Source organism: Diplotaxodon limnothrissa, linkage group LG22 (assembly GCF_057381915.1).
Source record: "Diplotaxodon limnothrissa isolate DT_005_m linkage group LG22, D_limnothrissa_male_GT1.1, whole genome shotgun sequence".
NCBI classification, from domain to species: Eukaryota; Metazoa; Chordata; class Actinopteri; order Cichliformes; family Cichlidae; genus Diplotaxodon; species Diplotaxodon limnothrissa.
In genome coordinates, this window is record NC_140616.1 from 3,963,171 (window position 1) to 3,981,061 (window position 17,891).

The 17,891-nt window shown below is 39.0% G+C and overlaps 1 protein-coding gene across 1 annotated transcript in view; it reads right to left on the bottom strand.

Moving 5' to 3' along the window:
* grin2da (glutamate receptor, ionotropic, N-methyl D-aspartate 2D, a) overlaps positions 1 to 17,891 on the bottom strand; it is a 145,451-nt gene that overhangs the window by 36,903 nt on the left and 90,657 nt on the right. Inside the window, exons 9-10 of the mRNA XM_085346875.1 lie at positions 14,661 to 14,814; positions 840 to 965 (exon numbers count right to left, since the gene is read on the bottom strand). Coding sequence (XP_085203001.1) covers positions 840 to 965; positions 14,661 to 14,814 — 280 coding nt within the window. The remainder of the gene's footprint in view (positions 1 to 839; positions 966 to 14,660; positions 14,815 to 17,891) is intronic.

Here is a 17,891-nt window from a genome sequence, read left to right on the forward strand (position 1 = left end):
GAAAGCATGTTAAAAGATCCCAAAGTGGACCATCTTCTAGCTACCAAACCCTTCCATGAGCTTTATGCTCTTGGAAAAAAAAGGACTGCTATATAGTCCGTATTATACTATATACCATTGCAATGGTCAGTGTCTCAAGGTTTTGTATTTCTGGGAAGCTGGCAGCTTCTGACACAACACTAGTATTTGACACCCTGGAAATGTTGGAAAAAAAGAGGACGACAGAGATGCAACTGCCAAAAACTGGTAAGTAGACCTTTAAACTTTAGCTTATTCAACTTTTGTGAGGATATAAACTATAGAAACAATTATATAATAAGATAAGAATAAGATTTAAACATGCTTATAAAGAGAGATGAAAGTTGAAGCGGTTTGATACAGAAGAAAGAAAAATGACGAGCGTGCACAGACATCTACCTGTCACATAAAATGAGTTCACTTCTACTTGTGTCAGTTTATTAAAACATAAAGAACAACTTTTCCAGGTTATAATTAAAAATAAATGTGTCGGGGCAGAGACGCACACAGTAAATAGTTGCAATAATGGTGAAGTGACAAGTACTGTAAAGACGTCAACATCAACCACCACCACGCAGTCCGTGTTTGTTTCATTATTATTAAATAAGCCACATTGTGGGTGTGAAGTGATTGTTTTGAATCCTGTGAAGTCAAAAAAAAGCGGAACGCTTAATTATAATAATTTGGACAAACACCCTCCTCAAATCAGCCCCCCCTCGCTTACATAACTGACAAAGTGACAAGTTGGTAATAATGTTGTGAAATGAGCAGTGGTGGTGGGTTGATTGGCGTGCAGACACTGGAGCGAGTCCGTCACTTACTCTTAGCACTCTGCAGGCTGCGGTTGTATCCCACGGGGCTGAAGAACTCAAAGATGAAGACGGTGACAGCCACGACCGACAGGCACATCACAAACATCATCACCCACACCGCTGGGCTGTAGGGCTCTGCAATACACCAACACACACACACACAAGAACGAATAGGAAAACTTTAGGAAGTTTTCCTGACATTTACTAATTACCCCTTCATAAAATGGGAATCTGTGTGGACAGTGAACAAAGATTGATGCCTAACAACTATAGGTTTGAGAAGACCCTTGTCATCCCATGCACCAACTGTTTCTGGTGCAGTGGCTGTTATAAAAAAAGTCTGCTCCTCCAATATGCAGAGGGTTAGAATTAGCACACAAGGTTACTTAGACCACAGAGGGTTAAATCACTTGTTCTAAACTAGCAAACAAAAACTTTTCGCTGCACGTTTCTCAATGTCACTGTGAACCTGATCTAAACAAGAGGCATCGTAAGGCAGCGACAAAGAGAAGTTGTTTGATAGTTTACTGGGATGAGCTACACACAATCATAGCGTCAGCACTCTGTAGTACAAGTACAACCTGCATCCATCCTTTTCAAGGTCACAGGTCGCACTGGAGCCTATCCCAACTGTCCTAGGGCGAGAGGCAGGGTACACCCTGGATGGTTGCAATTTAGTGTTTTCAATTAACCTATCCCCACTAAGTGTGTCTTTGGACTGTGGGAGGAAGCCGGGAGAACCCACGAAAATGAGAACATGCAAACTCCGCACAGTTTGGCCAGATAGTGGAATTGAAGCCAGGACCTTCTTGCTTTGAGGTAACAGTGCTTACCACCGTGCTGCCCCAACCTGCAAGTGAAATCACTTTTTTTATTTCAACCTGCAAGTGAAATAAAAAACAACAACAACAACTTTTTAAACTATATTTTGGTGCAAAGTAACTGAACTTTTTACAGGGTTTTATCGACTCTGGCGGTTGATTCTATACAGCACACACAGTTTTCACATCCCAGTAGCCATTGAAATTGCAGTTATGGCTCGCTCCATATTAATTTACACAGGAGCTTGATCCTTTTACCCTGAAATACTCAGACACAGCAGAGTGTCAAGCTCCAAGCGTGACCTTACCACTGGTACAACTGAGCTTTTTTTTGTCTTTGTAAAAAGACTGCATTTGAACGTCTTAATGGTAAGATGAAGATGGCGAAATCTTACAATGCTGTGATTGCAGCCATTCCCCAACTCTCTGTGAATGGCCATTGATCAGTGGTCTTTGATCAGTGGGTTTTGGTCAGTGCTTGTTGATCAATGGTCATGAGAACTTGCATAATTAAGATTAAGGAACTGACCTCCCAGCCCATTGTTCCTTCAGTGGGCTGGTTTCAGTCATTATGCAAATGTGCTGTTTATAAGATTTGGGGAAACCTGCAGTCAGCTGAGACTGAAGAAGTCACTTGGATGAGTGACAAAACGTTTCTCCCCCAAAATGCTACGTCCAGATGAACAGAATCAACTGTTTGGAGACTGCATTTGAACATTTTGAAAATTGCAGAGAAAAATAGAAACCAAGATAGTAAAACAAAGCTAGATACTGTAGGTTGTTGGTTCTATTCTGTGTCAGCTCAGATTCATAGTAAATTCAACCAAAACAAAAATTGTAATGAGAGAAAAGACATATCTCAAAGCAGGAGGCATCACAGAAGTGATGAAACATTGAATGGGATGTAAATATTTTAATGAAAAATAATATAAAACATCTAAGTCCGAGTCAGGGATTTGATTTTAATGTTTTTATTATGTCCATGAATATGGAGCGAGCATCCATGTATTATACATTTCAGGAAAAGAAATGTGTGCTGAATAATTTACACATTGACACTTTCTGTTTCTGCCACTGTGTAGCTGCATGACACAGCAAATGAGCAGTCTTGTATTAAATTGTTAGACGTCTGGATGTAGACAGGAGGAAATCGTCTCTCCTCATATCAAGTAATGGGTGCTAGTCTAACTGCCGGCAGAGGAAACAAGCAGATTCTCCTGAGATTTGCCAAATTAGTGAGGGATTTGCTGCCTAGACCGACATTGGCAGATGTAACACTAATCAAACAGCACTGGCGAGATGGGCTGAGCTACTGGGTCGCCTCATCAACACTTTAGTCTCTCCTTGTGTTACTTCCAGGATGAGATGCTAAATCAAATGTGACTGTGTGCTGACATACCAAAGAGTAACAAGCATCGTTTATATACGAGGCTTTTAGCTGTGGCTCCCGTGCAGAGAGACACACAGTGAGGGAGCAGGTGGAGAGGCTCAGGATTATCCATTAAACTTACTGCCAGACAGTGTTAATATGCTTTTAAGGCTGCATGGGCTGCCAACCCGTGTGCCACAAGGACTGCGACGATGCATTATAATTTCAGCTAAGTTTTCATTGTTAAATTGAATAATAATTTCATTTCATTCTGTTTATGATAATCATTTTCTTTTTATTAAATTTTTGGTAGAAACATTTTCAAAATCATGCATGGAGGATACATTTTTAACAGAAAAAGCATGAAACTAGATATGCATCATAATCACAAGGAGGCTGTCACAAGGAGACCTGAATTTTAATCGAGCTTAATGCTCGTACAAGCAGGCACAAAGTCAGCTGAAATCACAGTAAGAGGGCTGATGCCAGTGCCAGCCCATATCATCTGATGGGTCAGATTACACAACTTTAAGTGACAAATTCCATTTGGGAGTGTGGTTTAAGCTGCTTTAGTCTGCCTAAAGTTGCTATGCATCTGCAAGCTACTTTGCAACCCAACTCCACACCAGCTTCTCCTTTTCATGCTATATCTGTCCTAATCAGTTTCAGATGGTGTGCTTTAGGTGGGGTGGCTGTGGGTCATCTACTAACAGGAAGGTTGGTGGTTTGATCCCTGGCCGTTCCAATAGACATGCCAAATATCCTTGGGCAAGGCACTGACAGAAAGCACTTAGGCACAGAAAGAAATGCTTGTATGAATAGGTGAATAATGCATGTTGTTTACAGCACATTGATAATGTTTAATATTTGAAAACCAATCTTTGTTTGACTATCCTGAACAAGGTTCCTCTGTTTAAACACAATCGTTGGAAACAATCTGTCCACCTGACAGTTACATTTATTAAAGAACAAGATAACAATAACAAGATAAGATAAGGGCAGGGATAGCTCAGTAGGTAGAGTGGTGGCCCCATGATAGGAAGGTTGGGGGTTCGATTCCCCTGAACAGCTACCCTGAGGTACCCCTGAGCAAGGTACCGTCCCTACACACTGCTCCCCGGGCGCCCAGTGGCTGCCCACTGCTTCACTGAGTGAATGGGTTAAATGCAGAGAGGGATTTTCCCCACGGGGACCAATAAAGTACACTTTAAAAAAAAAAAAAACTGCGGTTTTTACCAATTGCATGTGTGCTGTTAAACATGTAAAGCGAGAGGTTTTGGTGCCTGTAATTTATGTATGAAGATGTGCATGTTTGCATCGGTTTAAGGTTGACAGTGCAAACAGCTTCTTTGCTCAGATGTTGTTTTTTTATGTGCACCCATTTAATATGTTTTTATTGTGATGTTTAGTAATATCTGGTTTCATGCAGCAGTTCCTTTCATCCAAAACAGTTTTCTCCTTTGGTTAATTTTTTGCCTGTTTTATTTTCTCTTTTTTAAATCTTTTTATGACTTGTAATCTTATGTGCAGCACTTTGTGATTCTGTCTTGAAAGGTGCTATATAAATAAAAATTTATTTATTTATTTAGGGAGACAATAAAGTAACTTCAACCTTAAAATGTCATTTAGAGAGAAAGAACATTTTTGGGGAAAAGGATGACTACAGAATAATAGTTTGTTTTTTTTATTATAAAACATTATTCATTGCAACCCGCATTAAAGTTTTATAATGAAAATAAATGCTGAGTTTATTTTAGTATATGTGAAACCTTCTTAAGTTTGCCATGCAACATTATGGATGATTAATAATGTAATAAACTGTGTGTCACAAAAACAACATCAACGTTGCATAAGAGTCAATGAATTATACATTTCTAATGATTTTAAATTAAATCAAGAGTTGGACTGGATGGATACGTTTGCTGGATTTGTGCTGAATCTAGCCGATGCCCACGGTCGCTTTAAATGTTTTCTTCAAATTTCTTTTGAATTTTTATATTAATTTATTTCTTTTCAGGTTCTAAATCTAGTTTTGAATGACGCGTTCTGATTTTTGAAAGGCACTCACTGACGTTTTTAATAAAAGCCAATAAATAAATACTGGTTGCCTGCTTGTTTTGTGAATGACTTTTCCTATACAAAGAAAATGGTTTAATGACTGTTTTGTTTTCTGTGTCTATTATTATAGTGGAGGAGAGCGTACATAATAACAGTCATTAACAGAATGTTGAAAATTATGCTACTGAGTAGAATAATCTTTGTAATATCTAATTTTAGGAACACCTCACAGGCACGACAGACTACAGTGCAATGAAACAAAACAAGTACAAGCAGAGTTAATGTACACGTGCCTGGCGTAGCACCAATGAAGAATCAATACGGTCCTTGTTGAAGTGCCCACACAAAAGAGGATTTATTGCAGCGTCATTGGACAGAATTATGCTGCCATGGTCGTAAATAAATTGATAGCAAAATGTAAAGCAGCTAATTTGTGTGGCAATAGCAGCACAACTGCAGCAGTGTTGCAATGCTCGAGTAGGTTTAAAGAATTACAAACAACATTTCTGTGGCTTGTACTTAATTTCAATTAAGCATCATACAAATGACGATTTTGTAGCAAGTCATTTTTGTGTATCTGTGAGACATTTCAAATGATTTCTTTTCTTTAACCATTTCAAAGCATTTCGTGTGAGAGTTTCGGAAGCAGTGCTGAGCTTCTCTTTAGTATATTCTGAGGGAAGTGATTCGATATGTTTGATTACATTTTTTGGTGTAAAGGCATTTTCAAACTCAGCAGCAGCGAACGCTGAACAAGCAAAGTTTGGGGAATTGTGAGTTCAGATTAGACACAGCAGTGGATTTATTGACCTGCAGGTGTCGGGAGGTATTTGTGTCTTTGGGTAGTTGAATCAAAATTGAACTTGATCAGGTTTACTTCACTTTCACTTATCGATGACATGAGTATGCTGGGTTTTGTAGTGAGTTATGTACTCTCTCAGTGATGTTTGGTTTCCAGCAGCTACATCACCATTTTGCAGAGGAGTGCATTTAAACAGGGAAAGTCAATTCAAGACACGTGTTGTTAAGAAATATACTCTAAAACACTTCTTCAGTAAAGACTCAGAGAAGAGAAACACACAGAACTTCTTGCTAGCAAGGGCAGCCTCCAGCACTGAGACTCGCACTGAGAAACTGCCCCGGTCTTTATTTATACTTCAGTGGGTGCTTGTGTGTGTGTGTGTGTGTGTGTGTGTGTGTGTGTGTGTGTGTGTGTGTGTGTGTGTGTGTGTGTGTGTGTGTGTGTGTGTGTGTGAGAGAGACCCCATAAAGACTTCCCTAAACCTGCTGGTCTCGAAGTCCAGCAGTTCATCAAACCAAAAAGCACTTAGACTAGAACAAATATAGCTACGTTAATCCTACCGTAAAACAATAAGACAAGGTACGACCTCTCTCATGCTCCTAGGATGTGGGGGTGAACACCCTAGAATGTTACAGACCTCCTAGGATGAGACATTCTTTCAATATGCCACCAACTATATACTTCTACACACAAATGATTACATGCAGCATTCTACCATATGCCAACTTATATCATTAAAAGATTATACTGACTACTAAGTACAATTTTCCTATTAACACGTGTTCTTTTTCAAAGATGGCCTCTTTAATATTCACACCTGGAAGCCACCAGGTATAACCACAGTCTGGTACTGGTGCCAGCAAGTAGAGCCACTGGAGTACAAGAACCTAGCATTGGGTTAATAAGGTTATGCGGCCTTGCTCAGGGGTATTTTAGCAGTGGTTGTTAAGTAAAGTGACAATATTATTAATTCAATTTGGTTGCCAGTATGTTCCCAGCAGTAATAGAAAGATTCAAACTGGTGACCCTAGTTCTCTATAGAACCAGAGTAGGAATAACCCAGAAAAGTCGCCTTATGTCATAAGTCTGTTTTAGTGAGAATGATAACAACATTATAAAACGGAGTGCTGATGCAGTTAGAAGCTGAACAGCATAGGACATGGACACAGTTATGACATATTTAACACAGTAATGTCATTACAGTATGAAGTGCATAAATAAAGTTCATCTGCTTAATTTATTTTGAGATTTTACCTCATGCACCAATGCTCACGATAAGGAATACAGCTTACTAGTTCAACACTGATACCGGGTCAGCATGCACAGGTAGCCATGGTGTTGGTATGGTATCACAATTAGAAACAGCTGAATTGCTGTAACGCAAGTTTAAGTAGTTGTTATTTGATTTGCTTCTGTAGCATGTGCACAAAGTTCCACAATGATTTGGTATAATTACCGGCTTAATCCAGAGTGCCATAAACAATTACGATCACCTTCTCTGCCTCATCCCACCAGAGTACTTCAGTAAATGGTATGCTAATCTGCATTACGTATACAGCAGGCCAAGGGAAACGATAAGTACAATTAGGTTTGCCTGCCATTACGCATTTGAAGCTTAACTGTGCAGAGGCACACATATAGAAGTACAGTTACCTCATATATTTTAATGTCTCAGGGAATATTAATACCAATACAATGACTGAATCCTGTATAGGAGGTAATATTAACAACTGTAACACTGTTGCTTTATCATTTTTTTTTCTTAATATTGAATGATAACAAACATTTGGGAAAAGTGAAATATTGGAATATGAAATATTATATTTAATTTAAACTTGCATTTGAAAAATAAATACAGCTTAATTTCACCTGTTTGCTCATAAGATGCCCACCTGGAGACAACACTGCAGTGAATGCAATGCTAAATCAGTGAAGTACTCTTTGAACATTAGATAACATAGTTCATCACTCACTTTTATAGAAGCACAAACACACACACACACACACACACACACACACACACACACACACAGAATTTTTTTTGAGAAGCTGAATTCACTAAGCTCACAGAAACTCTTAAGAAGCTCCTCACAAATTATGACTTGGGAGTTTTGTTTTACTGTTAGTGTATAAAAGCTTTTACCTCTGAAATGCCAATATGAGTGGCAGGCCTTCTACTGCAGCTGACCATTCTTCAAAACAAAGCGCACGCACACACACACACACACCTCTGCCTTTATTTCTCCTCAGTCGCTCAATTTTCACATCCCCCTTTACTGGGTCCCTTGACAGTTTAAGTGTTTGTTATTATCCAGGCTTTGAGTGTGTGTCCTGTCTCCCTCTCAGCTTTGTAGCCTGGGGTTTCTGTGTCTGTAATAAGACCTTTGTGTCTATTTCACATTCACAAAGGTCACTGAGACTTTAGAGAATTAAATACGTCACAATTATTACTCTGAGTTTAGATTGTAGCGATTTGAAAATATTATGTAAAGGAAGAAAAAAAACCAGAGAAATAATAAATAATAAATTTTCATTCAGTAGCACAACAAAGAGAACAAATCTTTAGAAAACTGAGCCCAGCTTTGAAAGAAGCACTAATGCATGCTGCAGGCAAGTAAACGCACCAGGACAATAAAAACTGCAGAGTCAGCCATTCCTCTGCCAAAAGCGAGAGTTGAGGCGGTGGTACAGCATGCGTTTGGCATGGTTTTATTCATCTCTATGACAGCAGGGCTACACAAAAACTACTAAGCTGAATTTCATTAAACTTGGTAGAAAGGTGACGAAGAGTAAAAGGAAAGAAATGCATTCATTCATGTGCGGATCAAGATCATTTTGCTCTGGTCAGGGGAAGCATGTAGTTCTTTCTGAGTATCCTTGTACAGTCATTTTTATTTTATCTGTCTCATTGATGCTGAGAGAAGCTTGCTCAATAAATAATGTTTAGGTATTTCAAATCTGTTAATTAGTCATTAGTTACAGTAACAGATATGCAATCAAATGTGAGTAACAACAAATCATGATAAATTAGTTACTTCCTTATTATTAATGGATCATTCCCTAATGTGGGAATGGTCTGGGAATATGCAGAGGGCACCCTTGGAAAAGTTCAAGCATGTACAGTTCAAAGTGCAGGAGGTATCTGCATGCATTCTCATGTCATGTTTTGCTACCATGAAAGAAAAGTACAGAGAAAGACCAGAACAGAGACATCAAACAAGGTTTTAGTGAGAAAACGCTGCTTCAGAGGATGTCAGGTTTGAAAAAAGGGGACCGCAGTAGGACAGTCTTAAATATTTAAAGCCATAGAAAATGTTTTCATGCTTTTCAAACTGAACACAAGAACCTGACAGAAGAGCATGAGACTGAAAACAGAAAGAAGGAGCTCAGCCCAACTTTGAGGATATCAAACCAATGAGTCCACTGCAGAATGCATCTATTTTATTTAAGATAAAATAGCCTCTATAAGTACTGTACTGCTTTATTCTTGTTGGTTTAATTTACTGTATTGTCGTCTAAGGAGCTTGGAAAAAAAGCATCTGGACTTCACCACCATCCAAGAAGCTTCTTCAGTTCTACTGTCAAATGGTGGAAAGTCCCAGATTTAAGCCCTGTGGGAGTGTCTCCCGGGAGGGACATGGACTCCCCCCCAGTAACACAATCACACGAGCTAAGGTGTGAAAATGGGTGTGGGTCATAATCAGCCAAGGTTTCGGGTGAGCTCATTGTGAAACCTGGCCCCACCCTATCATGTGATTTCCTGAGGTCAGATGGCCCAGGATGTGAGTGGGCGTTAAGGCATCTGGGAAGGGATCTCAAAACTGGATTATAGATGGCAGACAGTTGGTGTCGTAAGCCCCGCCTCTGTTCAAAGATGGTCGGCTCACAGTGGACATAGATGGCTTCTTTCACTCCTGTTTCAAACCATCTGTCCTCTCTGTCCAAAATGTGAACATTGGCGTCCTCGAAAGAGTGACCCTTGTCCTTTAGATGCAGATGGACAGCCGAGTCTTCGAGCAACTTAAAGAAGTCCAGATGCTTTTTTTTTTTTTCAAGCTCCTTAGACCACGATGACCTGGATGTCTGAGAACTTTCACAGATTTACTGTATTGTCATTTAAATGTAAAAATATGAAGAAAAAAAAATAACTCGAATGCGGCATGTCTCTTTTAATTTTATACATTAACATTTTCAGAGATTCTTATCATCAAGATAATGTCGTTATAATAAAAACCCTGGCCAATGACCTTTTCTTCCACATTGAAAGAAGAAACTAAAACTAATAAAAAGAGCCAAAGCTTTTATAAATGACACACATTTTCTTAACTGTTTGTCCAATTCTAGGTTTTGGAGCCTATCATAGGTGCACGAGCTCATCACCTTGACCATCAACTGACATTTAAACCTATCTTCAATTTAGAACCACTAATTAAACTGACAGCAGCTCACTGGTGGATTCAAACCGTTCATCTTTTTGCTGCAAAGCATCAATGTTAACCACTACACCACAGTGTCAACCACAATGGTATCAGATTCCTAGGTTTCATTACCATTTATTCTATTTTTCTTTACAAGGCCTAACGAACAGCAAGTGCATTTTAAACAAGTTGAGCATCATGCGGTTTGTCCACATATTGCAGCTGCCTTTCTCACAGTTGGCCTCTTGTTGGCCTGCACGTGTTTCCCTCTTCACCTCTTGTTATTATTCTCTGGCTTTTCTGCCCTGCCTCTCAGAGCACTTCTTCCTCACTTGATTATTTCCTTGAGCGTTGACCTTTCCTTACGTGTTTGTGCTCACTCTTACCTCTGTTTGACCCTAATTTTTTCTTTTATATTCCATGCGTTCACATGTGCCCATACACACACACACATACGCACACACAAACGGCCAAAGCAACAGTATGGACTTGCTGTCAGCCCTGTGGCCCAGCAGACTTTAGACAAAATGGCCTTAGGAGCCTTGCACCTCCGTCCAACCATGACATGTTTCAGATTGTCTCTTAAATCTCCTCTGACAGATGGATAGATGTACTACTGCAGCTGTGCCAGTATGAAATCAATCCCTTAAGGAGTCCTGCGAAGGAGTCAGGTCTATGATGGAGGAATATTAGTGAACTTTTAGAGCAGACTTGGTCGTTATTAAACAAGCAAAAATGAAAAAAATAAATAAATTGCACTTTTATTACAGGCTGGGCTTTAAGGGCTATAGAGAAACGGACAGTATAGGACAATATGATAGGAACTATTTAAACTATTTATGACATAATTCGTCATACAGTGTATGATGTTCTGCAGGTCTGATTTATAACGTCATGCACACAGTATGTGTGGCAGTAGAATATGCGCTTCATTCACACAGGCAGGTTTTAAGCACAGATGGTGGGTTTAAAAAGTAGTCGCCTGAGACGCTGCTCTGTGTTAACAAGTCATTTTTGCTACAGGGTATGATCTCATCTGGTCTGCACGACACGCACACACACAAATGCGCAGCAGCATGTCAACCAGCCGCTGCTCAGATTAAAATATCTGAGAGCATCTGACACAGCTCTATCAGTCTCTCTATCAAAGCCACTCAACCTCTCTCTCTCTCTCGTTTGTGTTGGGTTTATAGTGGTACATGACAGGACTTTCTCTCTCTGTGTAACACCATCTCTTTCTCCTAAGCACATTCTTCATCCATCACTCCCTTTCTTTGTTGTCATTTCTCTCTGCTTCCAACTCTCTACTTCTCTCAAATTCCATCTTTTCATGGTTGGAAGTGCGTGGAATTAGTCTAAGAAGATTGGTAAATTAAGAGGTGTTATCTTAGGAGAGGCCAACTTTGATTGAGGCATAAGCTATATTTTTTTTAAAATGACTGGAGAAAAAAAAGTTGGCTTGGATTGCTGTGGGGGCTTCTTTGAACGCTGAGAATAGTAAAGCTAACTGTGCATTTTGAGCTGTGCTTTGAGATGCAAAGCTGGGAGTTTGAACCTTTTTAACTGAAAGACAAAATTCACATCAGAAATGAAGGCCACTTACATAATTTAGAAAGAATGTACAGTACTGTACAGCGTTATGTAAGCTATCAAGGCTGTTTTAGTACATTAATTAATTAATCCTTCAACAATCCTTAAGATTAAAGGAAACTTGAAAGCATTGTAAAGTCCATTAGTGAATAATAGCTTATGCATCTGGGTCCTCTTTTGATGACTCATGTAGTTGTGATTTAAAAAATAAAATGTGACTTTGCTAATAAAAAAGCAAAAACCATATCAGATTTAATGATAACCATGTTCCAGGAAGTGTGAAAGAGTCTCAAATGTTCAAGCTTTATTTTTGGACATCATGCATTGTGAATAGGACCCCAGGGTCAGAGCTGCACAGTAATGTCCTGTGGGAAACAAACTCTGATATGTACTGTACCATTGTGTACCTCAACACTGTAAAAAATTGTTTGGCTACCAAGATTATTGGTGACTGCCATTACATTCTACTCGACTCCCTGCAACTTTGTCGTCTCTAAAACTCAGGTTGCAGGGTCACTGTTGTGACACAGTATAAGAGATACAGTCTAACGCAGGTGGATGTGGACACGATGGCACTTCCAGGTAGCAGCAGTGCTGAAGTCTTATACATCTTACGTTAAATTTGTTTTAGCTATGGTCTTTGTCTGGAGTTGAGTTGAGATTTTCATTTGCACCTCGTATAACCCCACAGTTTCATCAAATTAATTTTGATTCAGGTTGATTTTGAATTGTTATGCCCTGTTACACCTGTCCTCTCCATTATAGGACTGTGCAGCATTTGCATGGTGTTCTTGATGGGCAGCAAGCAATAGTTTTATAATGTGTTTATAAAATGTTCAGCTGAACATCTTGACACAAATCGCCCAGGTAAGGAAATCCCACAAAGTTGATTATGTTCACATGGACATTGCGTTTTCAGCAGGAGAAACTGCAACGGACTGACTAACAATGGCTCTGACAGCCCATTGTTAGTCAGCGGTGCTAGTTTTGACCATTATGCAAACGAGTGTTTATAAGGTTTGGGAAACCCGCAGTGAGCTGAGATGAAGTCAGAATCAACTTTCTGGATGTTCAGCTGAACATTAAAGGATGCGTCCTTCATTTTTGTATGTTTTGGAAAAAGTATGTAATGAAAATATCCAAAACAAGGGCTGTCTTGCATTATGACCCCTTGAACAATCATTTAATTCAGTCTCCTTGAACCAGCTGCTTTGAATGTTAACTGTTCACACTGCTATTATTCACTGCAGTCCTATATGTGCCTCCTATGTAGTCAGCCTCCTTCACCTATTAGTAAGATAGAAAATGTGTTATCATCCATTCTGAACATTGATAAACAAAAAGCAACCCAGACTATAGACGACTCCATGCAGACGTGTGAAATGTAGAAATCTGAGATTTGAAAGTGTATTTTAACACAAACTGTGTTCTCTTCTTTAACCTGATCAAAGTGGTTTCGGTGCTAGTCAAACCAAAAGCAAAAAAACTCAGTACAAACTTTAAATTCAACACGAGACAGGAGGGTCAGGCCTCCAAGTTAAAACTCTTCTGCTTTTACATGAGTACCAGCCTGCTGTATAATAAGACCTCAGGGCCTCGTGTAAACACTTGGCCAATGAGGTGGATTTAGAAGGATGTTCCACACTAGCGGTAAAATGATATTTGGTCAATACTTTAAGAGCTGTTTGTTCTTCTAATCTCTCTCTAACTACTGCCACACAGCTCTCACTACATAACTACATACAGCTCTACCTCACTCAGTCAGGATGTCTTTTAGTAAAAGTATTTCAACATGTAAATTTCAGTTATTTTGATGAGCTCATCTTTACCTGTGGAAGGGAATAAAGTCCGACTGATGACAAAAACAAAACAGCGAAAATCCCCTTTGGTTTGTTTCAAGCTAAGTAGGGCACAGAGAGAGTGCATAACATGTGAGTGTTTCTAAGTATATATTCTTTATGCTTTCTACTGGGCCTATTATAAGCCCGGTATTTCATTTTGTGCAGTGCACAAATTTAAAATTTAAATTTAGCTTAGCGATATTTTCTTCACCCGTCTTTCATCCACAGCTGACCTGAATTGCTTTTTAAAGGGATTCTTACCTTCCTCTTATGTAGCACCATTTAGAGTAGAATTTAATTTTGCATTAGAGAGCTTGAAAAGGGTTTGTGATGCTTCATGCACATCTATAAATCCCATTTTAATGTTGTGTATACAGAATTTAGTGGAATACAAATAGACTACTGAGTTTATGATCCCTACTTTAAAGCTGAACATGGAGAATAAACATTCCTACGTAGACTTCATATTCAGCAATCTCATAAACTACGAATGCAATGTCAATTATTGTTTTTGGATTGTAGGTGAGCCTCTGCTCATTGAGTTCTATCAGATGTTTAGACACAGCTTATAGAAGCAAATAAGGTATTGATTTAAGCATTTTTGCCAATTTGTCCTGATGGTTTAAAATACTTCATTGGAAAAAAGACTGAAAAAAGCTAAATTAAAAAATGAGTAATTTCATCATAAATTCACTAAAAAACTTCACCAGAACTTCAGATTTGTCCGATAGCAATTGCAAGGGAAAATATACAACCTGACCCCAGTAAGTAAGACACAAGATGACACAGAATGAAAAGGAGCTAGGGTGGAGATGGGTTGCAAAGTAGCTTGCATCTGCAGGTAGGCAGGCATGTTACAGGTACTAAGCTTGACTTGGAGAAATGACAGACTTATAAAATGCTAAAGTGTACCTTATTAAAAACATCTTACCAAGGAAAGCAGAAGGTGATACTGTGCCGTTACTGCGCGAAACCATGACACTGATGCCAGTCTCCACAAATGGAACCGAAAACTCAACAACCTCTGACCTCTCTTCATTAATGGTGAGTGAGCCGATGGCCATGTCTGCCCTGTTGGACACCACCTGTAAAACAGGAGATCTGAAGTTAAACACAAAGAGCTATAAAACATTATATACAAGGTAAAAAGAACCAAGAAAAAACAGATTCACTCAAAGCTGATTCAATTTAAAAAAAAAAAATGTTTACATTTTTGCTGTATACAGATAAAAAGGAATAGACAGAAACAACAGTTTCTCATAGTCATTGTGCAGGAGAAATGCCATAACTTGGTTCTGTGTAGACCTATCATTTCAGATCAGCATGTTGTGTCTATTTATATGAGCAACACTATAACAAACAAAGTGCTTTTAATGACTTTCACAGCTACTACACACCAAGAAAACCTGATTTAAGCTGATGTCCTGTGGCAAATCTGAAAGAAGTCCAAACCCTGGAGGAAAGAAACTGTGTTGGCACACAAACAACACCTGTCACTTTCCAGTCACTACCAACTTGTGACTGCTGAGGATAGAAACAAAGATCAATTTGTAAACTGACAGTTTTTGCTTTCCGCCCAGCTTTCTATTCACCACAACAGACCAGAATAGCATCCTCACCAGCTTGTTGTTTTCCTAATTCACTCTCCCCTCACTTGTGAATAAGATTACAGGATACTTCAACTCCTCTAGTTGGGGGCAGCGACTCATCTCTAACCTGCAGTGGATACTCTATCATTTTACTTTTAAGAACAATGGCCTCAGATTTGGAACTGCTAATGCTTTGCACTCAGTTGCAAACCAAGCTGCAGGTCACCCAGAGAGAACCACATCATCTGCAAAAAGCAGAGCTCCTGAGACAACCAAGTCTGACACCCTCCATCCCCTGACTACTGCTAGAAATTTTGTCCATAAAAATTATGAATAGAATTCTTGAAATGATCGTTCCCGGTGGAGACCGAAAACCCACCAGGAAGAATCTTGACTTTTCCTGGCAAGAGCCAACCTCTCACTCTCATCAGAAAATAAGAAAGCGACAAGATGAACAGACTCTATAGGCAGTTATAGCACATAAATTTTACCTCATGCAATGCTCACTTTATCATGTAGGTTTTCCAGCCAAGCACTGGACAGTCACATTAACAGGTGGAATTTTCTTGATCGCTTCTTGGATTAGTTCTTGGAATGTAGCCAGACCAGCTCTTCTTCTTCTGGCAAATGTGTATTTTCAAAAAGCACTAACCAAAATATACCTCTTTGGTCTCAATGGTTGGCAGTTGGTAGGATAGAGCTACAATGTTATGCTCTATAACTATCTATAACTAAAACACCTTGAACAAACAGCATAGGGATCCTTTTGCCATGACTTGCAACATGAAGCTGTGCTGTGGTCCTCCTCACAGCTCCTCAGGCAGCTGTAAACGAGGCTCAGGCGGACAGAAGGTGACGAAGTCAGGGGATTCACAGCCCTGTTGGTGTTTCGCCTGGCAGGAAGCAGAGGTTACTTGACTGCAGCAGAGGGACTGTGGAGGTTAGAGGAGCTGGCTGCTGACCAGAAGTTCATTAGTCAGGTCTGGCCTGGCACCAAAAGTCTGTGAAAGACAAAAGGCTCTGCAGTCTCTCAGCAGACACAACGGAGATGCTTTTCATCAGGCTCATAAAGTAGCCTCTAAAATGTTCTTCCTCCTTATTTGTTAAAATCTTAAGCACTGATTGATACATTGTTTCACACAGTTATCAACTGTGAGAAAAAAGCATTGTATGAACTATTTGCATGTACAGCCATTTTTAATCAGTCTTCCATTTTCAAAGGCTGAAAAGTAATTGGACAATTGACTGAAAAGTTGTTCCATCATTTTTCCATGAAGGATTCTCAACTTCTACTATACCACTAATCACCAACTAGGCATTGCTGAAATAATTAAAAATCCTTTGTATTTGGTCTTTTAACTTTTTGCAAGAAACATTAAAAGACCAAATACTGAGCGTTTAACTGGCTGCTTCTGACACTCCCACTTTCGTTAGTGCAGCAACATTCCTCTAATTAGGATTTTAATTTGTTTTAACCTCCTGCAACTGGACAACTTCAGTCACAGTTTAGCAGCTCATTTCCTGGCTGGTGCTGCAAGAGAGGCCAGTGGAACGGTCGGGTTTTAGGTTGGCAAAGGGACCAACATGAAAAACTATCTATTTCATCTTTTTATACTTAGATTAATAATGTTGATATTTACATACAATAAACTCCAATCCATTGATTGTTTTTTTTTAACCTAGTAACTTTAACTTTATTGCATTATAATAATCAGTGTTGTTTCAGGAGACTGTGTTGGTAATAGATGATTATCTCCCATGTAAAATGGCATCTTACAGTTACCTCCAGTTTTGTTACTGATGTTGTTCAGATATGTCTGTAATGCAATCACTAATGATTAAATATGGTAAATTACACCTATAAAGATGGTGAAAGATGATAACTGCTACAGACGCAGCAAATCAGCAGCTGCAATAATGAAAGTTTGTGTGATACAGTTAAATCTGATTGATGCAGAGTGTTACATCTTTATTTTTTATTTCTGTTCCTTTTTCACTCCCACATCCACCCTGTTAAAGATTTATGTGTAGATAATCAGTAAAATACTGGCAGCAATGCTGCCGGTGGGTTAGCATTACAGTTCTCCAACTGTTCTCCTATCTCATGCTACTCAAATGATATCATGCTCTGAATTACAGTGCACAGCTGTATTCCTTCACTTTTTCCCCTCTGTTTGCTTATGAACAACACATTTATATTATATAGCTGTCTTTTCTTACAATTCTACTTAAAAACGTTGTATTTTTTAACTGAAGTCAGTTACAACCCAGCAAGCTCAGATGGCAACATAACAACAACTGCCAGCTATTACTCATCAGTTACCATGTACTGTTATCTCTTGCCAATTTTTTTGAAAAACATTGCTGGACATTATTGGACAGTCCTCAAAATAAAGTCCAAAGTCAGCTTAATACATGGTGGGTTCAGTTATTTGAGATACAGCCAATACTTTTAACATCGAGAGTGTAATGGTATTCAAAATGTATTGCTGAGCGCAAATATACCCCAGGAAGCATATTGGTGTAAGTATTTGACAGTTTTTTTTACAGCACTATCTTACAGTCTACTATTT